Here is a 16,967-nt window from a genome sequence, read left to right as displayed (position 1 = left end):
TATGGCAGAGCTGTCCTGCTGTCCAGTGAGAGCCTGCCCTGAAGGACCGGTCAGTGGACTCTGGATAACTACCAACCAGGGGCCAGGCTCATAACCTTCTGGTTGGTAACTCTTTACAGTGTCACGTGTACAGAATGCTGAAGGAGGGATGCTTCCACGCACAGCTACACTTCACAGCACTTCTCGCTGCATTAGGTTTACTCCGTGGCGTCTGTCCAAATTGTTGCAGACTAAATTGCAGACATCAGGGTACTTCACGCTCACGCACTTGGACAGGTATCTCCTAGGAACGGTGTTCTCTACCGAGCACTGATGCTGCGGTCACACCTCTGAAAATTAATAATCCTTTAGTACCTAGTATCCACTTGACATTCACATTTCATTTTTCTCTAGAATGACTTCTATAGCATTTTTTTTCTTGGTTTTGGGTGTGAATGTGCGGTGTTCAACGTTGCTTTGGTCAACAGAGGTTTGCTCAGCCACCTTCCCCCACCATCCCGTGGACTTGCATGAGTCTCTCCGTGCTGTCCCATGGACACACGTGTGGGCCTTTGCTCACAATACGCGGTTGCCTCTCAGGGCCGCCTCCCAGGGCCACACGACTGGCTCTGCAGGGTGAGTCCTGGTGACATGTGCAGCGCTGACTGTGGGCAGCCCGTTCTGGGAAACGGTGCACATGTCCGCTCCACCACTTAGGACCGAGGGACCCTCAGCTCGTCCTTTCTATCTAAGTCTCGTGTTTGCGTCTCCAAAACAAAGGGGATGCCCCGGGGGACCTCCTGGCTCTACTGGGTACCTCTGTGACTCCATTCAAAGTGTGGCCAGACAGGCCCCCTGCAGCTTCATACCTCAGGGCAGCTGTTTTTTGAGGCTGCTGCCTGTGCCCCTTTACCATGAATGGGGGAGCAGGAGGATGCCCGGGACCCTCTGATGCTGATGCTCTAACGTGGCACATGCTCTCCCCCTCTGCTCCCCACAGCTGAGATCCTGGAGCTGGCTGGCAACGCGGCAAGAGACAACAAGAAGGGGCGGGTCACGCCCCGGCACATCCTGCTGGCAGTGGCCAATGACGAAGAGCTAAATCAGGTATGGGGCTCTCCTCCACGTCCCCCACTCCCCATGCTGGTGCAGGCAGTCACACTGGCCCGAGGGACAGGGGGCAGTTGGTGTCCGGCTGGCTCTCAGAGGTGTGGACTGCATTTTGGACCATTAGCTTCTCTGCCCCCATGGCACTTCTTCCTCTGGGCTTTATTTGGGGGCAGCAGGGAATGAAACAAGGTATTTGGCTCTCCCTGGAGGAAAGGTAGTGAAATTTCACCAGAGTGAGGGGCTCTGAGGACTTGTTTCCTGTACATTAAGCCTGGGTCCCATCAGCATTCTTGTAGATGCCATGGATGAAGGAGCTCTGCCATCCCAAAGCAGGAATGTGAATGGGCGGGCCGACTTCTTTAATGTCAGAGACAGGGAGACCTGGCTCACAATCTGCTCCTTTGATTTTCCTGCAAGCTGCTAAAAGGAGTCACCATAGCCAGTGGGGGCGTGTTACCAAACATCCACCCGGAGTTGCTAGCAAAGAAACGAGGATCCAAAGGGAAGTTGGAAGCCATCATCACGCCACCCCCAGCCAAAAAGGCCAAGTCTCCATCCCAGAAGAAGCCCGTGTCTAAGAAAGCAGGAGGCAAGAAAGGGGCTCGGAAGTCCAAGGTATGTGATCGGGCAGGAGTGCATGGGCTAGGGCAGGTGCAAGCAGATGAGGTCATGAGTGGCTCTTTCCCGCTGAGGAGGAACATGTGGGAGCTGTTTGCAAAGAGGCTAGTCCAGTGCAGGTGGCCAGAGTCTGGGCAAAATTGGAAGACTGGATTCCTGTAGGCAAGGTGGATGTGGGGAGGGGGCTGGGGCAGATAGCCCCAGGCTGGAAGGACCCCATTCCTGGCCTGCCAGGGAGATGCTTACACCTCTGGGAAGGGACCTGTGTGTGCAGCAGCTTTCCTGTGCTAGGGATGGCTGCCATCGAGTCCCACCCAGAGGTCCTGGCTGCCTCTCAGAACTGTCACTGTGTCACCACGCTTGCATGTCCTCCACTGAGCATCTTCCAGCAGGGATGGTTCAGACAGTTGGGTCTGTAGGGAGGTTGCCTTGTTAAGGAGAAAAACAGATATGTGATTCAGGTGCCCCTACCAGACCTAGCTGAGATTGAGCAGGTCCTAGGTGCTGATATTTTTGTGGTGAGTGAGGCCCTCTTATTAGTGTGACCTGATGTTTTCGTGGGTGGGGCAGGCCAGCTGATCCCCGTCTTTGCCCTTCACTGCATGGACGATCAACAGACCACCCTCCAGAGGTCTGGGCCTGTGGGTGGTTGCTCTCCCCTGTCTGAGCATCGGTGGGGGCGGGGGAAGTCCTGAAGCAACTGGAACATGTACCCTGTGTTCCTCCCTCACCCGTTCCCTGCCTTTGAGCTGTTGTCTGAGCTTCCGGGGCCAACCAATGAGGGACAGTGATGGTGAAAGCTCATCAGCAGTAGAATGGAATCCTAAGCTGCCCTGCCCCGCCCTGGGGCACCCCCTCAGGTGTGATCATTCTGGTCTCCAGCCAGATGAGGACGCATTTACCTTTGGTAGAAGGTGACCTGGCTATTTTGTGAGACCCTCAGTCGTAGCTCAGTGGAAATGCCTTGTGGAGCCGATACAGTGTCAGCCCCGGTCTTCCCAGCAGAACCCAGAGCCTCTCGCCTGATGAGATGGTGAGGACATCTTCCCAGGGCAGGCTGCAGGAGCACTAAGCCGGGGTCACTCTCGGGGCCCACACTCCCAGCACATCGTCGTCTCTAAGCCGGTCCACAGAGCAGGCTCCAGGCCCTCAACTGGCTACACTATTTGCTGGCCTTTTGATTCTTGTTCCCCCTTCTGAATGCAAACAAATGGTTCCCTGAGGACAACGAAATCTGAATTCCTCTTGCCACCAGGTCCCAGCCCTGGCCTACCCCACCTGACTGAGAATCACTCCTAGCTCTGTCTGAGAGAGAAACCCGTTACTGAGGAGTGTCCTGCGGGTTCTTCCCAGGCGCTTGTGCTCCACGTCGTCCTGCGAGACGTTCAGGACCAGGCGAGGATGCCGTAGAATGCTCCTTTACTTGTTCCTGCCGATTGTAAGATTAGCAGATGGAACTGCTTTGTCTCCTTTCAGCTTTTGCATTTGCAGGAAGAGCAGGACAAGGAAGGGCGGGGAAAGGCGCACGTGCAAGCACAAAGAGGCAAGGTCCGTCGTCTCTTGATCACGGGCCTCAGGGAGCTGGTACCCTTGGTTCTTGGCGGAGCCTTCCCCCCACCCCCCCCGCTGTGGCCCCAGCCATGGCCCTTGTTCATGCAGGCCCACTGCGGGTTGGCGTCTGAACACCTCTCTGATGCTGCGTCGGGCAACCCTGGGCTGAACCCCACTCCCTCACCCCAGGACCTCCCATTAGTTTCTGCCTGTCGACTTTCTGCCTTCCCACTTAACACTAAGCACGTTGTGTCTTACGTTTTGGACTTCAGCTGAAAGGGGTGTGTGTGTGTGTGTGTCTTCAGCTCCTAGTAGCTATATTTGGAACTTAGTGTTTCTAATAACCATATGCCAATAATCACTCGAACACTCAGCTTTTCCCTTGATTACAAAAGCAGGAAGTCTGTTATGGTGGTCTGTTTTTCTTCCACACAATAAAACACATTGTCTGCTTACTGTACCAGTATTTGGCTAACATTAAACCCTGGGGGAAGCTGAAATTGGAACCGTGAACAGCTAATTTTCAAAACATTTGTTTAATGTAAATTGTGGTGTCAGCTCCCAGAAACAGCAGAGAACCTGCATCTCCAGGTTTAAGTGGAATGTTCCGAAAATAACCTTTCCAGAGACATGCAGAGAAAGCCTTCGTAACATGCTAAAACATTTGGAGTAAAAGGGAGTTGGTATTTTTCAAGTGTCAACACGTGAATTCCCAATCATAATTTTCCCCCCAATTCTCTGTAATTGGAAGGTTTTGAGAGTCTCCAGTTGTGACAGCTGAGTCAGCTATTGTGTGGAACTGGTTGGAGAAGGCGCCAGAACCCACTGTGGTCGTGAGTCCAGGGCCCTGGTGGTGCCTTAGGGCTCCTCCCTCCTGCTTGGGTGGCCTCCGCCAAGTCTGTACCTCAATTTACCTCCCTCCCATGCAATGAAGGGGTGCAGTCCAGCCTTAAATTTCAATGACTGTGCATATTTGCATCACGTTTCTGGCTCAGTAGTAGGTGTCAGAGTTGGGATGAGACTGAAGAGGGTGCTGTAAGAAATCTCCCTCTTGCCACCCCCCCCGCCCCCCCAGCAGTCTCTGTGGTGAATTTTTATGGGCCTTTCAGAAAGTCTGTGCATGTTAAAGCATAGAGAGCCATACAGTCCTCCTCCTCATTCTTGCCTTTAAATATGAATAAATCCTGTACCCAGTGTTGTAGCGGGTGGAGCAGTGCTTAAGGCTGCCAGCTCCCTGGCTTTGTGGAGAACAGTGTAGACAGCCTACAGCAGTGTCTGGCACACGTGTTTGGTGCTGCTCTCGCTGACTTCTACAGCTCTGACTATACAGCTGGTTCTTTATTTCAGGGGGTGGTTCCAGTGACCTCTCTAGTGTGCAGTACCATTTTAACCAGGTCTCTGTGAATGCACTTGCAGCCGTTCAGAGCATTCCAACAGACACTGCCACAGTGACTGTGATTGTTTGTGGCTGACGGTGCTCACGTAGCCAAAGCATAAAATCCCCAGTGGGAACTTGTTTTCTGATCGCTCTTGGTCACATAAAGAACATTTTTTCCCCCGTGAAGAAATCCCAAAATCTGCCTCCTTTTAACATTGAACACCAAAGTTGTTGAAAGAAGATGCATTCATTCGATCAGTATTCACCCAACCTGCGCGTGCCCATTATTACCCTTGGGAATGAGGGCAAAGAATGAACAAAGGCCCTTGCCCTCCGCTAGTGTTGGTCTAGCTCTGGTCTAGCGAGTGGGGGTAGAGTCATTGTAGAAGGGGTATAGGGGCAAGCGGATGCTGTGACAAAAGTACAGCACAGTGACAGCATGCAGTGTTACTTTACATAGGCGGTGAGATAAGGCTTCTCTGGTAAGGTGACACTGGCACAAAGACTTGAGAGAGAAAGGTGTCGGGACATTCGGGTGACTGGCAGGAGAGGTGACTGGCAGATGACCAGGTGTGCCTGTCCCCCTCCCAGGGAGAACTCAGCAGGATATGGCGTGTGAGATTCTGAAATTTCCATAACATGCACACCTGTGGCAGTTGGAGAAGCCTAGGAATCCTTCCCAAGATAAGGTTTTCTAGTGCACAAAATGCTGAAGATGGAAAGGAAACCATTTATGCTTAAATCTTCCAGGTTAACATCCCTTGTCAGAATGTTTACGGAGAGCCATAGGGTAGTCTTTAGGAGATGTCCAAGAAGATAGTTGTTGCCAAAAATCTGGATCAAAAGTGCTCTCACCTAGGATATATTTTCCTTAAGTTTTTGTTCAAATTCCAGTGAACCAACCTACAGTGTTCTATTAGTTTCAGCTGTACGATATAGTGATTGAGTCTCATGTAGAATTACTTAACCCGAAGTCTGCCCTGCCACCCCAACTGAACTCCACCCCCGTGTGGAAATCACCTGCGGGATCATGAAGATAAGGTTGCTCCTTGCTGCCTGGCAGAAATCCCAAGGTGATTTTGGGAGACCACCTGTGTCTTTTTTGAGAAATAAATATTGGAACTGAAAATTGAGTGATGAATGTTTGGATTAGGGATGCCAAAGAAAGAGATTGGTTCTTTTGAGCAGCCACCATCCTTGCAATTAAGAGGCCAATTTTGCTGGTCTTTCAATGAGCTTTCTAGCAAGTCTGACATCAGGGTGAAGGAGAGTGGGCACACAGAATCCTAGATTGATGATTTCACATAAGACATTTTAGAGAATCACTCAGTTCTACGTGTTTTTAAAAAGGTGTTTCACCGACTCTCACTGATGAGGTTTTGTGCTGTTCAAAACAAAACAAGGTGCAGGTAGAGTACATGGGAGCTTTGAGATTTGTAGAACAATACAAAATTCTCCAAAGTCAACATTTCGCAGATGGACGAAGAATATTCCCTGCTAGCTCTTCCCCCTCGTGCCAGGATCTGAAAAGAATCTACCGCCGTCACCATTTCATAAAAGAAAATGGCATTTTAATCCAAAAGGTTTGGAAGGGAAATAATTCCTGACTACAGACTTTATGTAAAAGTTTGTGGAACAGTTATCAGTGATTTGAATGTAGTGACCTCTCAGGATGCACCTGAGTGCAACTACCCTGTCATGGGCTGGGACCGTTGCACGGAAGAGACAGGCGTTTGCCAGGTAGAGAGGCTGGAGAGAACCGGGAAGGAAAGGCCTGCCCTACACACACAGCGTTTGGCAGCTTTCTCTCAAGGCCCCTGGGTTATCAGGAGTTCGCCCACCTTAGACTCCTTTCCGCAAAAGGATTTGAAGGCAGAGGGAAGTTCAGCAATTTTCTCAAGGTTACATCACTAGTAGAACCAGAAATGAAATGCAGGAGTTCAGAGCCCAAACATAGTGTCCTGGGACCGTGGACCACTTACTTTCCTTGGCAGAAGTCCCTCTGTGCTGTTGGTGGAGGGCTGAACGCCATCTGTTGTATGAGTGGGGCGACTGCTTAAAAATTTTTTTTACGGTCACGGTTTGGACTCACAGAATATATTTGTACGTTTGCGATATATACCTTTCTTACAATTTCCTCCTCACGTTCTGTGTAGCACTGTTTCCCAGTTTTATTGAGCTGTGCTTGGCATACAGCACTACACACATTCAAGGTGTGGAGCATAAGGACCTCCCTGAAATACATTGTGAAGTGATTACCGCACTACGTTTAAGCGACCTCCCTTGTCTCAGAGAGATACAAAAAAAAAGTGTGTTTTTCTTTGTGGTGAGAACTCTTAGGAATGATTCTTAATAACTTTATTTTTTAAATTTTTTTTGAAGTTTTTATTTTTGAGACAGAAAACATGAGCAGGGGAGAGGCAGAGAGAGGGAGGCACAGAATCAGAAGCAGGCTCCAGGCTCTGAGCTGTCAGCACAGAGCCCGAGTCGAGGTTCAAATTCACAGACTGTGAGGTCATGAACCGAGCTGAAGTCAGATGCCCAATCGACTGAGCCACCGGGGCGTCCCTCAACAACTTTCACATGTGGCATACAACAGTGTTAAGTGTAGTTGTTAGGCTGTACATTACATCCCCTGTACTTATCTCCTCACTGGAAGTTTGTACCTTTTTTTGGGAGTGTTTTAAAAAAGAAGTGTAGTTGACCTACAACATTAAATTAGTTTTAGGCGTACAACATAGTGATTCATCTTCTCTGTGTTTCACCGTGTTCACCGCAAGCATAGCTACCATCTGTCACCGTGCAACATCGTTACAGTGCCACTGATTTTATTCTCCGTGCTGTACCTTTTATCCTTGTGACTTCTTTCCTCCGTAACTGGAAGCCTGTACCTACTACACCCTTCACCCATTTTGCCCTTCCCATCCAACCTCTCCCCTCTGGCTACCATTAGTTCTCTGTATTTATGATTCTCGTTCTGCTTTTTGTTTATCTCTTTTGATTTTTAGATTGCATGACTAAGTGTAATCATGGTATTTATCTTTCTCTGACTTACCTCACTTAGCATAATACTCTCTAGGTCCATCTGTATTGTTGCGAATGGCAGGATCTCGTTCTTTGATATGACTGAGTAATGTTCTTTGGCATGTGAATGTGTATTATATGTGCATGTGCCACTTCTTTATCCATTCTTTTATAGATATTCACCTGGGTTGCTTTTCTGTATTGGGTATTGTGAATCATACTGCAGTAAACATAGGTGTGCATATCTTTCTAAGTCAGTGTTTTCGATTCTTTGGGGAAATACCCCATAGTGGAATTATTGGATCATGTTGCAACTGCATTTTCACTTTTTTGAGGAACATCTGTATTGTTTTGCATAGTGGCTGCACCAATTGACAATCTCACCAGGAGTTCTTTTCTCTCCACAACTTCACCCACAGTTGTTATTTCTTATCCTTTTGATTTTAGCTATATTCATAGGTATGAGGTGATACCTCATTGTGGTCTTGATCCCTTTGCATCCCTTGCCTTTCCCTGATGATTAAGGATGTTGAGCATCTTTTCATTTATCTGTTGGCCATGTGTATGTCATCTTTGGAAAAATGTCTATTCGTGTTCTCTGCCTATTTTTTTTTCCTAATGTTTATTTTTGAAGGAGAGACAGCGTGGGCAGGGGAGGGGCAGAGAGAGAGGGAGACACAGAATCTGAAGCAGGTTCCAGGCTCTGAGCTGTTCCAGGCACAGAGCCTGATATAGGGCTCAAATTTAGGAATCGTGAGATCACTACCTGAACCGAAATTGGATGCTTAACTGACTGAGTCACCCAGGTGCCCCTCTCTGCCTGTTTTTTAATTGGATTGTTATTTTGAGGTTGAGCTGTGTAAGTTCTTTATATACTTTAGATACTAATACCTTATTAGATATGGGAAATATTTCCTATTCAGTAGGTTGCCTATTCATTTTTTAAAAATATTTATTTTTGGNCCCTCCCCTGCTCACGCTGTCTCTCTCTCTCTCCTAGAAATAAATAAAAATATAAAAAAATATATTTATTTTTGAGAGAGAGAGACAGAGCATACGCAGGGGAGGGGCAGAGAGAGAGACACAGAACCCTAAGTAGGCTCCGGCTGTGAGCTGTCAGTACAGAGCTTGACGTGTGTATTGAGCCCACAAACCCTGGGATCCTGACCTGAGCTAATGTTGGATGCTTAACCGACTGAGCCACCCAGGCGCCCCCGCCTTTTCATTTTCTTGATGGTTTTCCTTAGCTGTGCAGAAGCTTTTTAGTTTGATGTAGTCTCAACAGTTTATTTTTGCTTTTGTTTCCCTTGCATGGGGAGACATATCTAGAAAAATGTTGCTAACGCCAATATGAAAGAAATTACTGCCTATGTTTTCTTCTGGTTTTATGGCTTGTTGTCTCACCTTGAGGTCTTTAATCCATTTTGAGCTTATTTTTGTGTATGGTGTAAGAAAGTGATCCAGTATCGTTCTTCTGAATGAAGCTGTCCAGTTTCCCGGCACCGTTTGTTGAAGAGACTGTCTTTTCCCATTACATATTCTTGCCTTTCTTGTTGTAGATTGATTGGCCATATAAGCATGGGTTTGTTTCTGGATTCTGTTCGATTGATCTCTGTGTCTGTGTTTGTGACAATACCATACTGTTGTGACTGCTACAGTTTTTGTAGTATATCTTGAAATCTATGACTGTGATACCTCTAGTTTTGTTCTTCTGTCTCAAGATGGCTTTGGCTATTTGGAGTCTTTTGTGGTTCTACCAAATTTTGGTTTTACTTGTTCTACTTTTGTGAAAAACGCCATAGGGATTGTGTTCAGCCTATAGATTGCTTTGGGTAGTATGGACACATTGACAGTATTAATTCTTCCAATCCATGTGTGTGGAATATCTTTTCATTTGTGTTGTCTTTATTTTCTTTATAGCTTTCAGAGCACTGCTCTTTGACTGCCGGGTTAAGTGTACTCTAGGTATTTTCATATTTTCTGTGCAATTGTAAATGGGATTGTTTTCTCGATTTCTCTTTCTGCTCTTTCATTATTAGTGTATACACACTGATTACTGTGCATTAATTTTATATCCTGCAACTAAACTGAATTCACTGATTACTTCTAGTAGTTTTTTGATGGAGTCCTTAGGGTTTTCTTTGTGTAGTGTCATGTTATCTGCACATAGTGACACTTTACTTCTTTACCAATCTGGATCCCTTATTATTTTTTTCTTTTTTGATTGCTGGGGCTAGGACTTCCAGTACTGTGTTGAATAAAAATGGTGAGAGTGGGCATCCTTGTCTTGTTCCTGGTAGAGGAAAAGCTCTCTGTTTTTCACCAATGAGTGTATGATGTTTGCTGTGGGTTTTTCATATATGGCCTTTATTATGTTGAAGTATATTCCCTCTACACCTACTTTATTGAAAGTTTTTATCATGAATGGATGTTGAATTTTGTCATATGCTTTTCCTGTATCTGTTGAGATGATCATATGATTTTTATCTTGTGTTGGTGGTGGTACATCATGTTGATTAATTTGCCAATATTGAAGCATCCTGCATCCCTGGGATAGATCTACTTGATCATGGTGAATGTATTCTTGCGTTGAATGCAGTTTGCTAATATTTTGTGGAGGATTATTCATCTCTGTTCATCAAGAATATTGGATCTAGGGCCCTGGGACCCTGCAGCCATCCACCTATGCTGCCAAGGTATAGGGGAAATGTAAATCATGGCACTCACCAGCCCATCTGACCTGGAAAGAGTTCCAGCAGATTCCCTGCCGTTTGGTGGAGTTACAGGACTGGATCTTTTATATACTAGTGCTCTTTAAAAAAAAAATTTTTTTTTTTTAAATTTTTGAAAGAGAGACAGTGTACGGATGTGCACAAGCAAGAGAGGGCCAGAGAGAGAGGGCCAGAGGATTTGGATCTTTTATATACTAGCCACTCTTTTTTTTTTTTTTTTAAGTTTATTTATTTATTTTGAGGAGGAAGGGGGAGAGAGAGAGAGACAGAGAGAGACCCAGAGGGGGAGGAGCAGAGAGAGAAGAGAGAGAGAATCCCAAGCCGACTGCACACTGTCAGTGCAGATCCTGATGCAGGGTTCGGACTCACAAGTTGTGAGGTCATGGCCTGAGCCAAAGTCAGACTTCTTAACCGACTGAGCCACAGAGGCGCCTCTGATAGCTGCTCTCTTCAATCGAGGCTTTTTCTGTGCCCCAGGGCAAACAGATCTGCTCCCAGTTCCTCCATATATCCCTTCCCCCTGCAGTTCACAGCAGTAGGTGGGGGTTCCCCTCATTACTGTGTCTCTGTCTTTCTGTTATTTTCTATGTGGTCTCTTTATCTCTGTTGTACAGAAGCTGTTCAGTCAGCCCTCAGTTCTTTGGAAGGAATTGCTATATCAATAGCTGGAGACGGGGGGTGTCTGCGGAGGTGAGGTTCAAGGTCTTCGCACATCATCCTTTTGGACTGGAACTCTGTGTGAAAGTTGGTACCTTTTGACCGCTGACATCCAGTTCCCCCACAAATATACAACCATAAATAAAAAATTAGGTACAGGGGCTTGGATAGAATCTTAGTAAGTTAAGGGACCTTTTATTTCCATAGTATATTTAACTCAATTGGGGGTGTTTTCTGTCTTTATTTTTGTCTTAACATTGTGTCTCATTCATTTAGGTTACTGTATGTAGCAGATAGCACTAAGTCTGTGCATCACATGGTTTGAATTTACCGCCACGTAGTTATCCGTTCTGCTCTCGGGAGATTTAAGTTATTTGCAGTTTGAGGCTCCTACCAGTATTCCTGCTACAAAAGTACATGCCTTTTGGTGCACACGTGTTGTACTGTCTCGGGTATACTTGTAAGTGGAATTGTGGTGTCACAAGGTATTCATATGTTGAGCTTTAGCAGAGAGTGCCAAATAGCTTTCTCGAGTGGTGGTGAGTGTGTATTCCCATCGCAGCAAATGGGAGCTCCAGTTCTACATTACTACCACGGCAGGCTGTTGCAAGAGTTAAAGTTCAGCCATTCTGGTGGCTGTGCATTGTCTCGATGCCCATTTAGCTTTTGCATATGCTGAAACAGATTTTGGCCCTTTGGATAATTCCTTCTGTGCTAGTGTTTTGTGCGATTTTCAAAGTTTGCATTATTTATCTCTTTTAAATGACTTACAGTACATATTTATTATGGATATGAATTCCTTTTTTATTGAGCTATAATTGACATTTAATATTACATTAATGTCAGGTGTACAACATGATGATTTGGTATTTGTGTATATTGCAAATGATGACTACCGTAAGTCCAGTTAACATCTGTCACCATATGTAATTATCAATTTTATTTTTCTTATGATGAGAACTGTGAAAGTTTGCCTTGTTAGCAACTTCCATATATGCAGTACGGTATTACAAACTATAGTCACCATGCCGTGTGTTACATCCCTGTGACTTTTTTTTTTAATCACTGGAAGTTTGTACCTCTTGACCAGCTTCATCCATTTCACCTCCCCCTCCCCCATGCCCTCCACCTCTGTCAGCCATCAGTCTGTTCTCTGTATCTATAAACTTGGCTTTTTTTTTTCTTTTTTGAGATCCCACGCATAAGTGAGAACATACAGTTACTTGTCTTTCTCTGTCTTGATTTACTTCACTTAGTATAATGCCCTCCAAGTCACACCCTTCTTTTGTATGGTTTAATAACACTCTATTTTATACGTGTGTGTGTGTGTGTGTGTGTGTGTATAACACATTAGGAGATAAGGGTAATAGGGTACATAATATATCTAGTAGGACATTTATATCGTGATAAAAAATATGTTGGTATATGTAATGTATAAATATCAAATTTTCACATTTTCTATAGCCATGTTTTCACTGATGAATACTCCGGTTGTTTTCATTATTTGGCTTTTATAAATAAAGCTGCAGTAAGTAGGGAGGTGCACATATATTCTTGAGTTGGTGTTTTGTTTTCTTCAGAAGTAAAAATTGTTGGATCATATGATAGTAGTGTTTAATTTTCTGAGGAACCTCCATAGTGTTTCCCATGGTGGCTGTACCAATTTACGTTTCCATCCACAGTGCACAGGGAGTTCCCCTTTCTCCATGTCCTTACCAACCCTTACTATTTCTTTTCTTTTTGATAATAGCCTAACAGGTGTGAGGTGATAGATATCTCACTGTGGATTGGATTTGCATTTATCTGATGATGAGTGATGTTGAGCACCTTTTCATGTGCTTGTTTACCGTCTGTATGTTTTCTTTGGAAGAGTGTCTACTCAGATTCTCTGACCACCTTTTTTAAGTTTTCACTTAAATTTCAGTTGTTTAACATAGAGTATAATATTAGTTTCAGGGGAACAATATAGTAATTTAACACTTCCATACAACGCTCAGTGCTTATCACGACAAGTGTACTCCTGAATCCCCATCCTCCATTTAGCCCACCCTCCCCACACCCCACTCTGGTAACCATTGGTTTGTTCTCTATAGTTAAGAGACAATCTCTTAGTTTGCCTGTTTTTTTCCCTTTGCTCATTTGTTTCTTAAATTCCACAAATGAGAGAAATCATATGGTATCTGTCTTTCTCTGACTTATTTCAGTTAGCATAATATTATCTAGCTCCATCCACATCATTGCAAATGACTAGATTTCATTCCTTTTTATGATTGAGTAATATTCCATTGTGAACATATACCACATCTTTATCCACTCATCAGTCAGTGGATACTTGGGCTGTTGCCATAATTTGGTTACTGTAGGTAATGCTGCTATAAATGTCAGGATGTATGTGTCCCTTTAAATTTGTGTTCATAGTATGTATTCAACAGTACCCATACTGTTTTCCACAGTGGCTGCACCAGTTTGCATTCCCACCAGCATTCCTACTACATCCTTGCCAATAGCTATTGTTTCTTGTGTTGTTGATTTTAGCTATTGTGACAGGTGCAAGGTGATATCTCATTGTGGTTTTGATTTGCATTTCCCTCATGATCAGTGATCATGAGCATCTTTTCATGGTTCTTTTGGCTATCTGGATATTCTCTTTGGAAAAATGTCTATTTGTGTCTTCTGCCTAGGTTTTAATTGGATTATTTATTTTTGGGTTGAGTTTTATAAGTTCTTTATCTATTTTGGACACTAATCCTTTTTGAGATAGGATGTTTGCAAATACTCCATTCCTTAGGTTGCTTTTAATTTTGTTGATTGTTCCCTTCCTTGCGCAGAAGGTTTTTATTTTGAGGCAGTTTGCTTTCCTTTCCCTTGCCTCAGAAGACAGCTGGGAAGAAGTTGCTACAGCTGATGTCAAAGAAGTTACTGCCTGTGTTCTCTTCTAGACTCTTTATGGTTTTGTGTCTCACAGTTAGGTCTCTGACCCCTTTTTAATAAAAAAAGTTCTTACTCTTTAGCTGTGAAGTTGTATGAGTTCTGTATATATTTTGGATACTAACCCCTTATCAGATACAGATTTTCCTTGACTTATGATATGGTTGTGTCATGATAAACCCATTGTAAGTTGAAAATATCATTGAGTTGAAAGTGCGTTTAATACATAACTTACCAAACATCATAGCTTTTGCCTAGCCTACTGTAAACATGCTAGAACACTTATTAGCCTACAGGCAAACAAAATCATCTAAGCCGAAGCCTATTTTATAATACAGAGTCGAATATTTCATGTAATGTATTGAATACTGTACTGAAAGTGAAAAACAGAATGGTTCTGTGGGTACAGAATGGTTGTGTAAGTGTATCAATCATTTACCATCATGATTGTGTGACTGAGATGATTGTGTGGCGCTCTGGCTACCTGTGGCCACCCAGCATCACGAGAGAGTGTAGTACTGCACATTGCTATCCTGAGAAAAATTTAAATTTAAATCTGAAGTATACTTTCTACTGAATGCATATAGCTTTTGCACCATTGTAAAGCAGAAAAATTCAAAGCCGGGGCCTATTTGTATATGACTTGCAAATAATTTCTCTGAAGGTGGCCTTTTCATTTTGTTAATGGTTCCTTGGCTCTGCAGAATCTTTTCAGTTTGGTGTAGTCCCATTTTTTATTTTGCTTTCATTGCCTTTGCTTATCATATCATATACTAAAAATCATTGCCAAGACCATTAACAATGAACTTACCATCTCTTTTCTAGGAGTTTCTTGGTTTCTGGACTTGGATTCTAGCGTTTAATCCATTTTGAGTTAATTTTTGTGTATGATGTAAAATGGCGGTACAGTTTCATTCTTTTGCATGTGGCTGTCCTATTTTCCCAGTATCGTTTAATTGAAGAGACTGCCCTTACCTTACCCCATTATATATTCTTGGGTCTTTTGTCGTGAATTCATAATGTATGTGTGGGTTTATTTGTGGCTCTCCATTCTGTTCCACTGATCTCTGTGTCTGTTTTCGGGTTGATACTGTACTGTTTTGATTACAGTTGCATCTCATAGCTTTGTAATGTAATTTGAAGTCAGGGAGTGTGATGGCTGCTGTTTTGTTCTGCTTTGTCAAGGTTGCTTTGGCTTTTGGAGTCTTCTGTGATTTCATATAAATCTTACTATTATTTGTTCTGTTTCTGTAAGAAATGCCATGGGAATTTTGATACAGATTTCATTGAATCTGTAAATTGCTTTGGGTAGTATTCACATTTTAGTAATACTAATCCATTCAGTCCATGAGCACAGAATATGTTTCCATTTATTTGTGTCGTCTTCAATTTCTTTAATTAATGTACTAGAGTTTTCAGTGTATAGTTTTTGCCTTTTTGGTTAAATTTATTTGTAAATTTTTTTGATGCAATTGTAAATGGGATTGTTTTCTTAATTTCTCTTTATGATAATTTGTTATTAGCATATACAAATGCAACAGATTTCTGTATATTAATCTGGTGTCCTGAAACTTTATTGAATTCATTTATTCTAAGTCTTTTTTTAATGCTTATTTATTTTTGAGAGAGAGAATGAGAGAGACAGACAAAGTTTGAGCAGGGGAGGAGCAGAGAGAAAACCACAGAATCTCAAGCAGGCTCCAGGCTCTAAGCTGTCAGCACAGAGCCTGGTGTGGGGCTTGAACTCCTGACCCATGAGATCATGACCTGAAATGAAGTCGGACGCTTAACTGACTGAGCCACCCAGCTGCCCGTATTCTAACAGGTTTTTTATGGAGACTTTAGGGTTTTTTATATATAATTCATGCTAGTTGCAAACAGGACAGTTTTACTTCTTTCTAAGCTGGATGCCTTTTATTTCTTTTCCTCGCCTAATTGCTCTGGCTAGGAGTTCCAATACTATATTGAATAAAAGTGGCAAGAATGGGTATTGTTATCTTATTCCTGATCTCAGAGGAAAAACTTTGAGCTTTTCACTAATGAATACGATGTTAGCTGTAGGCTTGACATTTATGGCCTTTACTACTTTGAGGTATGTTCCTTCTATACCCAGTTTGTTGAGAACTTTTATCATAAGTGGCTGTTGAATTTTGTCAGATTCTTTTTCTGCATTTGTTGAGATGATCATAGGTTTTGGGGTTTTTTTCCCTTCATTTGTTAATTTGGTGTATCACTTTGATGGATTTGTGGGATATTGAACCACCCTTATATCCCCTGAAATCCCACTTGATTATGGTATGATCCTTTTAACGCACTGTCAGATTCATTTGTTAGTATTTTGTTGAGTGGCTTACATCTATGTTCATCAGGGATATTGGCCTGTAGTTTACTTTTCTTACAGCATCCTTGTCTGGTTTTGGTATCAGGGTAGTGCTGGCCTTGTAAATGAGTTTAGAAGTGTCCTCCTCTTATATTTTGGAAGTTTTAGAAGGATTGGTATTTGTTCTTCCTTAAATGTTTGTTAGAATTAAGCATTGAAACCTGGTCCTAGACTTCTGTTGGTTGGAAGGTTTTCGATGGATGGTATAAATTGATCTGTTGAGATTTTTATTTCTTCATGATTCAGACTCAGTGGGTTGTGTGTTTCTAGGAATTGGTCCATTTCTTCTAGGTTGTCCAAGTTTTCTGGACTCTAATTGTTCATAGTCATCTCTTGGAATCCTTTCTATTTCGGTGGTATCAGTTGTAACATCTCTTTTATTTCTGATTTATTTATTTGAGTCCTCTGGGTTTTTTCTTAGTCTAGCCGAAGGTTTGTCAGTTTTATCTTTTCAAAGGTCTAGCTCGTAAGTTTACTTACCCTTTCTATTTTTAGTCTATTTGTTGTTGCTCTGATCTGTATTATTTCCTTCTTTCTACTAACTTTGGGCTTCATTTGTTCTTTTTCCTTTCTTCTGGTTTCTTTTGGTGTAAGGTTATGTTGTTTGAGT

General features: G+C 43.4%; 1 protein-coding gene across 4 annotated transcripts in view; it reads left to right on the top strand.

Annotated features, from left to right (window-relative positions):
* MACROH2A1 (macroH2A.1 histone) overlaps positions 1-16,967 on the top strand; it is a 68,679-nt gene that overhangs the window by 20,246 nt on the left and 31,466 nt on the right. For all 4 annotated transcript variants that reach the window (XM_077768672.1, XM_077768670.1, XM_077768671.1 and 1 more), the window contains exons 2-3: positions 980-1,086; positions 1,507-1,704. In XM_077768672.1, coding sequence (XP_077624798.1) covers positions 980-1,086; positions 1,507-1,704 — 305 coding nt within the window. The remainder of the gene's footprint in view (positions 1-979; positions 1,087-1,506; positions 1,705-16,967) is intronic.

The sequence above is a fragment of the Crocuta crocuta genome, unplaced genomic scaffold (genome assembly GCF_008692635.1).
Source record: "Crocuta crocuta isolate KB4526 unplaced genomic scaffold, BGI_CrCroc_1.0 scaffold64, whole genome shotgun sequence".
Classification (NCBI taxonomy): domain Eukaryota; kingdom Metazoa; phylum Chordata; class Mammalia; order Carnivora; family Hyaenidae; genus Crocuta; species Crocuta crocuta.
The sequence above is the reverse complement of the archived record's forward strand: the minus strand, read 5'-3'. Positions and strand labels throughout refer to the sequence as shown.